Source organism: Cynoglossus semilaevis, chromosome 10 (genome assembly GCF_000523025.1).
Source record: "Cynoglossus semilaevis isolate Cse_v1.0 chromosome 10, Cse_v1.0, whole genome shotgun sequence".
NCBI classification, from domain to species: domain Eukaryota; kingdom Metazoa; phylum Chordata; class Actinopteri; order Pleuronectiformes; family Cynoglossidae; genus Cynoglossus; species Cynoglossus semilaevis.
Genome location: NC_024316.1, coordinates 1,322,693 through 1,331,181, shown reverse-complemented (window position 1 = coordinate 1,331,181; position 8,489 = coordinate 1,322,693). Strand labels below are relative to the sequence as shown.

Below are 8,489 nucleotides of genomic sequence, written 5' to 3'. Positions count from 1 at the left end.
GATGGATGGATAGATAGATGGATGGATAGATAGATGGATGGATGGATGGATGGATGGATAGATGGATGGATAGATGGATAAATAAATAGATGGATGGGCAGATGGACAGATAGATAGATAAATAGCTCCATCCTCATGCTTTTGTGTAAATTTCCTTCACTTCTATTGCTGTTCTCACTACTTGTCTTTCCACCTTTCCACTTTCACTTGCTTTTTTATCTCCCACAGTGATTTATGCAATAAAAAAAATAAATAAAAAAAATAAATAGCACAGCGCAAAAAATCCTGGTAAAAATCAGACAACAGTTCTTAGCGTGCATATCCTGAGCCAAGACTGACACCACACACTCAGACACTCAGTGATCACTTGCTGCCTGACGGATATTGTTGGCGTGTTCGGCAACCGTTACGGTACGACAACCGGGGGCAATATTTGGTTAAAACTTTATGAACGGAATTATTTGAAAAAGGAGGCGTTCGACAACCGAGGTTCCACTGTGTTAGTAATTCATTCATTTGTTTTTCTTTTCTTTTCTTTCTTATCATCAATGGTGAACAACAAACATCATTTTGTTTCCCCCTGTCTTTCCAGTAAATACATCGACAGTAAAATCCTGACTCTTCACAATACCTTCTTAAAACTGAACTGAAAATCCTCGTTTGAAAGGCATTATTCACATATCGGAACAGTCGAAACGGCTGCTTTCGTTTATTTTCTAGCGTAAAACCTCCTGTGAGTGAGTGAGTGAGGACGATGTTTTGTTACGAGGGCCCAGAGCAGAGCTTCAGGATCCTCCACGGACCAAGTGTTCAGGCTCACTGCAGTTGTTCATTAACAGTAGCTGAGTTGTTGTGTTCATATTGGAACCCACTCTCTGCTGGTCTGTTTATCTCGCTCGCTCGCTCACACAAACACACACACTGTTGCTGCTTACATGCTAATCAGCCGGTGAGGGATGTTCTGTACAAGAATAATTAACCTGAGGCACACACACAGACAAACACCCACATACACTGTGGGGTTTGTTGTTGGCCTCGTCATTTTTTTCCCCTCACTGTTTCTACATTTGGCACAAAGGTGTTCGAGGTTAAAGCTGCGTAAAAACACTTATTAAAATTTAGCAGCTATGCACCGCTAATAAGCAGCAAAGCGATGGATTTTGGGATAAATCAAGGGATTTGGTTATGAATTCAGTGGTGAAAAAGGAGAAATGTTTAATAAACAGTATTATATATATTTTTTAGACAAGACAAAATGATATAATGTAATTCTAACAAGTGGCCCGAGTGGTGAAATCAAGACCAGTGGTCCCCAACCTTTTTCGTACCAACGACCGGTCGGCCTGTATCTGTGGACCGGTAATACCATCGTTGAAGGATCATTAAATTTGTCAAAATAAAACATCTTTTCGACTTTATTCTGTTAGTATCAGAGTCTGAATGACCTGTTGTTTTGAAACATTGACAGATTATCTTTGAATTAAAAAAGTAAAGGGATATGACTGGATTCTTTTTGAATGAAGTAAATTAGTAAAACTGAAGTACAACTTTTTTTTTTGCTGTGTTTCACTCTGGCCCGGTAACAAATGCCCTACGGACCGGCCCCGGTACACGAACCAGGGGTTTGCTGCGGGAATGAGTGAGTGATTTCTGACACAGCCTCTGATTTATGCTTGTGAGCAATAATACAAAATAAATGAAGAAAGTGAATGCAGCATAATCCAATATATGGCGTAGAACTGGCGAATGTAAACAAAGCCATCAGATTATCTTTGAATGAAAAAAGTAAAGGGATATGACTGGATTTTTTTTGGAATAAAATTAATGAAATAAATTTGTAGTACATTTTTTTTCACTGTGACCTGGTACTAAATGACCTACGGTCCGGCACCGGTCCCCGGACCTGGGGTTGGTGACCCCTGATCAAGAGCACAAATAATCAGGTATTAAAAAATAAGCTGTGTTTATTAATGATATAAATAATGGCTGTAATTAATGTATGAAAATGTATCAGATTTTTTTAACGCATTTTGATACATGACACACATCAGAATTACTTGTACTGTATATCCAATAATTTCACCCAGGATGGTAAACGTCTACCTGCTGTGATTTGTCCGTCTGTCCAGCAATAAATTATAATCACAATTACAATTAATTGTGAATAATCTTATTAAAAATCTTGATTTCTTGCCCAGTTTTTTTTGCAATGTCTTGCATTGTAAAGCCATGCAAGAAATTTTGACCATGAAAACGACAGAGAAACAGTAAAATCGAAGCAGCAAACACAATTAATAAAGTAATTGTATCAGTTTTTTTTTTGTTTGGTGGAACATTCCAGAACCTTACCTGTCCAGTCTGCTGACAGGGGCTCTGATACTCAGCTCTCTGACACAAATCTTTCACTCGTTGGTATTTGGGCAGGAAGTTCTCTTCCTGTGTCACTTCCTTTCCCTCCACACGCTGGTGCAGCAGCTTCCTGTTTGCAAACCAAACAGGTCACTTGAATCACAAAATGTAATGTAACTAAACTAAACTAAAAAAAAAAAAAAAAAAAAAAAAATTTTTTTTTTCTTTTCAGAATCACCATCGCTGACTACCACAAAACCTGTTGTCGCTACTATTCTTCTAGCTTGATGCTGCTACTGTGCGGTGTGGGATCGATACAGTCTTATCTTATCTTAACAACCATCCACAGTCACAATCAGATATTGAAAATCCACAAACACAGTGAGAACATGCTGTAAAGTGAGAGTGCTAACCACATCTACCAGGGTTGTTTGTTTGTTTGTTTGTTTGTTTGTATGAACTAGTCTTTAAATCCTAGATAATAAACACTGAATATTTTACCCTCTCTCCACCAGGAACGAGTCTCTCCACACCTTTGGTTTCCTGTTCGCCTGGAACCTGGACACCAAGAAGAAAATGAAATTCAATGAAAATGTTGAAGGACAGAAGAGAGAAAAAAAAAAAAAGAATAAGTGGTAAGAAAAGCAGCAGCGGCAGAAGTGTGTGTGTGTCCACACGTGTGTGCACCTGTTGACAAGTTTGTCTGGGTCCAGCAATGACAGGATTGACTTTCCGTCCATGTCCGGAGGTGTGTCCAGGCCTGCGATGTCCAGTATCGTTGGAGCCAGATCAATGTTGAGCACTACATGAGGATTACTGATACACACACACACACACAAGCACAGCCAGAAGAAAAGGAAAATATAGTCAATCAATAACAGTTTTGTTGGTAAAAATGTGCATAAAACTAATTAAAAAAAAAACAAAAACATTTTATTTATACACTCACATGCTTCCCTGCTCCACATTTGGTCCTCTGATGTAGAAGGGGACCCTGATGTCAAACTCATAGGGCATAGATTTACCTGTCACAGACAAAACAAGACAAGACAAGATGAGCTAAGATGTGATTAAATGAGATTGGATAGGAATCTGTCCAGCAATTTGCCATTTGAATGTCACAGCAGTCATTCTGTGACCTACACCTGCTTGGGCAGATGTCTTCAGGTGTTGGCCAACCTTCAGTTTGGGCCCTCGACCAAAACACTCCAGTTGGTGGGCTGGCACTGCTGGCCAAATTACTACCCATCTGCTCCAGATTTGTAGCGTCCTTAAATCGCTACAATCGGAAGAACAACTATCCGACGGAAAACCTTTCATCAACTCGGTCAAAACGGGGTAGTTGCTGATCTGACTTAACGTATAATCTACAATTATTTTACCCAATACCTAGTATTTTGTTCATACACCTCAGAAATACGAACATTAAAAAGATCGGAAAAACAACTCGCAAATCGGGAAGATTTTCCACGTCATGATGCGACTACGGCACAACAAGGTTCATGCATTTGTGACCAAGAATGCACCGAGAAAGATGGGTGATTTTTTTTTTTTTAGATGCATTTATTCTATTATTATTTTAAGCTGCCAATTTTTGTTTACTACTTCTAAGTATGCACAGCAGTGAATGAGGCAGGTTTGGCGGCAAGAGATACATTTCATTTGATTTGAAAGTGTACTTTGGAGTCGAAAACAAATGTTGGCAATTTCAATAAACAAACGAGTTAAAAAAAAGAAAGTATCTGTGAGTAATATTGTGTGACTTCAACTGGTACCTTTGACATATATACAGAAGGATATACTTGCGTCCTACCTTTGACCAGGCCAAACTGTCCGATGTGGTATCCGTGGTCAGATGTGTAGATAATGTAGGTGTTTTCCAACTCCCCTGTCTCCACCAGCATGTTGTAGAGCTGACGGACAGTCAAAGAAAATCAAAATTGTAAATTTGTATCTTAACAGCAGATGATAGCAAGTATCAAGGCGGCACATGTTGATGTTGGATAAACATAAATTAAATGTAATTATGAATGCACCGAAATGAAAATTCTTGGGCGGAACCCAATACTGAAAATGAGGAATCCAAGGTTGAAAACCGAAACAGAGAAAAAATTATTCTAGTTATTAGTACTGTTACATTTACTAACCTCACTAAAATCAAGGTATTGCAATTTCATAATAGATATGAATGTCACAAAGAATAAATCAATTACAAAATTATGAAAAATATAATAATATAACAATATGCATAATCACAAAATGAAATAAACTTCAAAATAAAATGTTTGACTTGACCCCACTGACATGCACATTATGTAATAACGCACAGGCCCGCTGGCCTAAAATGAAATATAATCTCTCAGAAAACTACAGAGTGCATTTGAGTCAAGTGCATTTTAAAGTGTTCTCTGTAACACTACTACAACAGGGTGCAATTCAGAACAAGTAGATGTGACCTAAAAAGTAGGTCCTAGTTTGGAGAAGTGAAAGTGAATTATTGTCATTGTGACAGAACACACCACTGCACACAACGAAGTGTTTCTGCCTTTAACCCAATTCGCTGCATATAGGTTGATATCGAAATCGGAAACCAAGAGTTTGGACAATATCGGCATATCAGATATCAGGAAAATATTATTGGACATCTGTAATAATAACCAGAATAATAATCTCAACAGAAGTACAGACACATATATATTTCTATGCCTATAGTTTTATTTATATTTATGTATTTTATATATATATTTTTTTGGGGGGGGTCGGTTGTTTATCTTTCATGTTGTCTGTGCCTGAGTTTAACAGTGGAAATTCCGACATTGTGTAACACTTAAATGCACACTTAGTTGTAGCGCACAAACAGGTTACATAAGGAATATTACTACTCTCTTTGACCGGCGATGTTACTCTCTACTCGTGTGCTGTGAGCTACGCCGTCTCCAAGCACGTTTTTCCCCTCATTCGTTGCGTCCTGAATAATTTCTCGTGTGCTCTGCTTTATTCCCACATCCAAGTCGAACTATATAAATTAAACGATCTTCATAACGCACATCCGAATAGATCTCACCACACTGGCCGTTATAGCTTGCGTCATCACAACAACTTTTCGTCGTATTGTTTTGCTGATTTGTCTTACAGCTGAAAACCAAAAATGCACTTTTTGGTCGTCGTATTGTTTTGCTGATTTGTCTTAGAGCTGAAAACCAAAAATGCACTTTTGGGCAATTTTTGGCCAAAAATCTTTGTTGACTGAACAATCGGTGCATCCCAAATATATTCCATGACTTCCATTAAATGGATATTAATGTCTGAAAAAAAATGAATCAATTACAAAATTATGAAAATATATATTATAATAAGATCATACATTTCATAATATGTAATATAATATTACATATTATTACAATATTATTATTGCTGTACAGTTCCCCCTGAAGATGTAACTACTTCAATAACATATTAATACACGTTTGGACAAATAATTTGAATTTGTTTGGTCTACAAAAAAACAACTTTTAATTTATCAATTTAATAAACGCAGCATGGACATTGTGGTAAGGCATTTTTTTTCAGCTCCCGCGGACCACACCTAATGGCTTGGCGGGCCGCATTTGACCCGCGGGCCTTGAGTTTGACACGTATGCCTTACACTATACTGCCCTAAAAGTTGGAAAAGGAGAATAAAAATTAAAAAAAATCTGCTGCTTCTGGACAGAAATCGTTTCAGTTACGTACTAGCAGATTCTTCAATGACTTAGCAGATGTATGGCTGGTAGATGAGGGGAAATTGTGCTGGAAAAACGATGCGTAATGTGCTTTGCATGTCGATACCTTCTCCACGCTGTCGTCCACCGACAGTAGCGTCTGCAGACGTTTCCTCTGCAGCATGTTGGTGAACTCCATGTGGATAGGCTTCATGGGGCCAGTGTAACGCATAATCCAGTGTTTGTCCAGGTTCGGAGCATAGTTGTAACTAGGAGTTCTGGAAATATCAGAAGGAGGGGAAAGCAGGGATAATGAGGACAGGATGTGTGTCTGTGTGTGTCTGTGTGTACGTCTGGGTGTAAATGAATGCCCGCCATCAGCGGACTCATTTAGTTTCTTTTCTCTCTCAGCTCTCAGCTTCATAATTAAACTCTACAGTGAAGACTAAAATAACACTTTTTCTAAGCCACAGCTGCAGCCCTAATCCTCACTCAACAGATGGAAACATCTGTACGTGCTGCACTGGTTGCACAACCACAACATCACCCTCTCAGTCCTTGAACCTAAACTAGAGTCCCTCAGTTATTTAAAGGCATCACAAAAATCTCTCTCCACCTACATGTGCTGCGAGGCGTTGGGAAAGGCTGTGCTGTACTGCGGTGCCGAGTCCTCGGGTCCATGTGGAGCTGCATGGCTCAGAACCATCAGAACAGGTCGATGAGGATAAACTCTCTTTGAGGCACGAAAGTAACGTATTGACTCGTCCGTGATCAGGTCGGTCAGGTAGTCCTGAAAAAACAAATCAATAGATGGAAATATTAAAAAAAAAAAAAAAATTGTTCTTCTTTCTTTCCTTTCTCCCACCCCCCTAAATACTAAAAATTTTAAAGCCCCCTAGCTGTACTTTCGGAGCTGGTCTCCAAAAGGTTACTCACGAGAATGATTGTAAATCAAATCCCTCTACAATCTGCATGCTTTCAGAGCCAGACACTTTGGCTCTGCAGTAGTTCGACACCCTGAATTGCTTTTTTCCTAGTGATTTTCAATGGATAAACACATATCTAACAGACTTATATATATTCTCATTTGGATGAAAAATGAAAGGCTTCACTTGTCTAGAAGGAGAACAACAGCGGAAATTACAGTCCCGCAACTTCATAAATTATCGAAAGCACCGGAAATGTTCCACAACGTTGCGGTTGGTTGCACGTTTACCTGTGGATACTGAGCTCCATGCTTTTCTCTGACTCCATTGCGACTCAGAGTATAGTTGTAGAAGCGGCTGTTCTTCACCAGACCGAGCCACTCCCTCCACCCTGGAGGAACGTACGAGCCGTTGTACTCGTTCAGGTACTTCCCGAAAAAAGCTGCGAAACAAAAAAAAAAAAAAAACACGTAAAGTCAGGCTTATACAGTTGCGCGTTTGTTTGTTCGTGTGTTGGTGCACATACCAGTCCTGTATCCAGTGCTATTAAGATAAACCCCAAAGCTCCTGGGTTCATGCTGCCGTTGCCATGACGGCGAGGAACAGTTCTCATTGTTGGTGTAGGTGTTGTGGTTGTGGACATACCTGAGGAGGAAGGAAAAGAAACGCGACTGTTTTTTTTACCTGCAGTCCAAATGCACTAGTTGTACAAACGAAATATTTCAGCTCATGCTGCAAGCAGGCGGTCACGCCCTCAGCTTTGAAGCAAATACTGCGTTAATGTGCCACACAGTAAGTCTCTGAGAACTGTCTGAAGGCTGGACATGTTGGAACATTTATCACCTGTTGGTAACTTACTTCCCAGTGAGCATGCTGGAACGTGAAGGACAGCACATGGGCGTGGTCACGAAGGCGTTTGTGAACGACGTCCCACCTTCTTCCAGGATGCGGCGAGACTTATTCATGGCTTGCATGGAGCCTACGGAAGAGTGCACAAATGATTAGCCCGCAGCTAACTCAATAGCACCACCTGTTCAGAGTTCATTGTTTTACATACAGTAGCTTGACAATGACTGAGAACCTCACTTTGTTAATGTTAATTTATCCGCAGAGGTAGTGACATTTTTCCCCCCTTACCCAGCTCCAGGTCCTGGTCGTCAGTCAGGATCAGGATGATGTTTGGCCGAATGTTTCGTCTGTCCCTTTGGAGGCGGGGCTTCAGACGTTGGTTGGACTGGCAGTAGGTGTAACTGAGCGTCACCGAGAGAATCAGAAGGAGAACAAATTGGTGCTTCATGGCTGCCGACAAATCCATCAATGGATGGATTGATGGATTCCAGGGTTTCAGGTTCAAGGTTTCAGGGTCTGAAGAAATAAAAAACAAATTTCATAAATGGAGCATTCAAGAAAGACACAGATGTAAGAGATAAAACAGTTACTTCATATTTCTCTAAAACTTACAGATGTCTGATAGTAACTTGTCGATATCCGATTAGCCAATATTGTCCAAGCG

General features: G+C 39.8%; 1 protein-coding gene across 6 annotated transcripts in view; it reads right to left on the bottom strand.

Moving 5' to 3' along the window:
• Nucleotides 1–8,489, bottom strand: part of sulf2b (sulfatase 2b) — a 61,405-nt gene that overhangs the window by 9,782 nt on the left and 43,134 nt on the right. For all 6 annotated transcript variants that reach the window (XM_008317955.3, XM_025059648.1, XM_017035919.2 and 3 more), the window contains 11 exons: nt 8,114–8,341; nt 7,835–7,955; nt 7,503–7,621; nt 7,267–7,418; nt 6,671–6,840; nt 6,178–6,328; nt 4,163–4,262; nt 3,299–3,374; nt 3,037–3,165; nt 2,851–2,907; nt 2,350–2,479 (listed from right to left, as the gene is read on the bottom strand). In XM_008317955.3, the coding sequence (XP_008316177.1) occupies nt 2,350–2,479; nt 2,851–2,907; nt 3,037–3,165; nt 3,299–3,374; nt 4,163–4,262; nt 6,178–6,328; nt 6,671–6,840; nt 7,267–7,418; nt 7,503–7,621; nt 7,835–7,955; nt 8,114–8,291 (1,383 nt within the window). In that variant the 5' untranslated portion in view covers nt 8,292–8,341. The remainder of the gene's footprint in view (nt 1–2,349; nt 2,480–2,850; nt 2,908–3,036; nt 3,166–3,298; nt 3,375–4,162; nt 4,263–6,177; nt 6,329–6,670; nt 6,841–7,266; nt 7,419–7,502; nt 7,622–7,834; nt 7,956–8,113; nt 8,342–8,489) is intronic.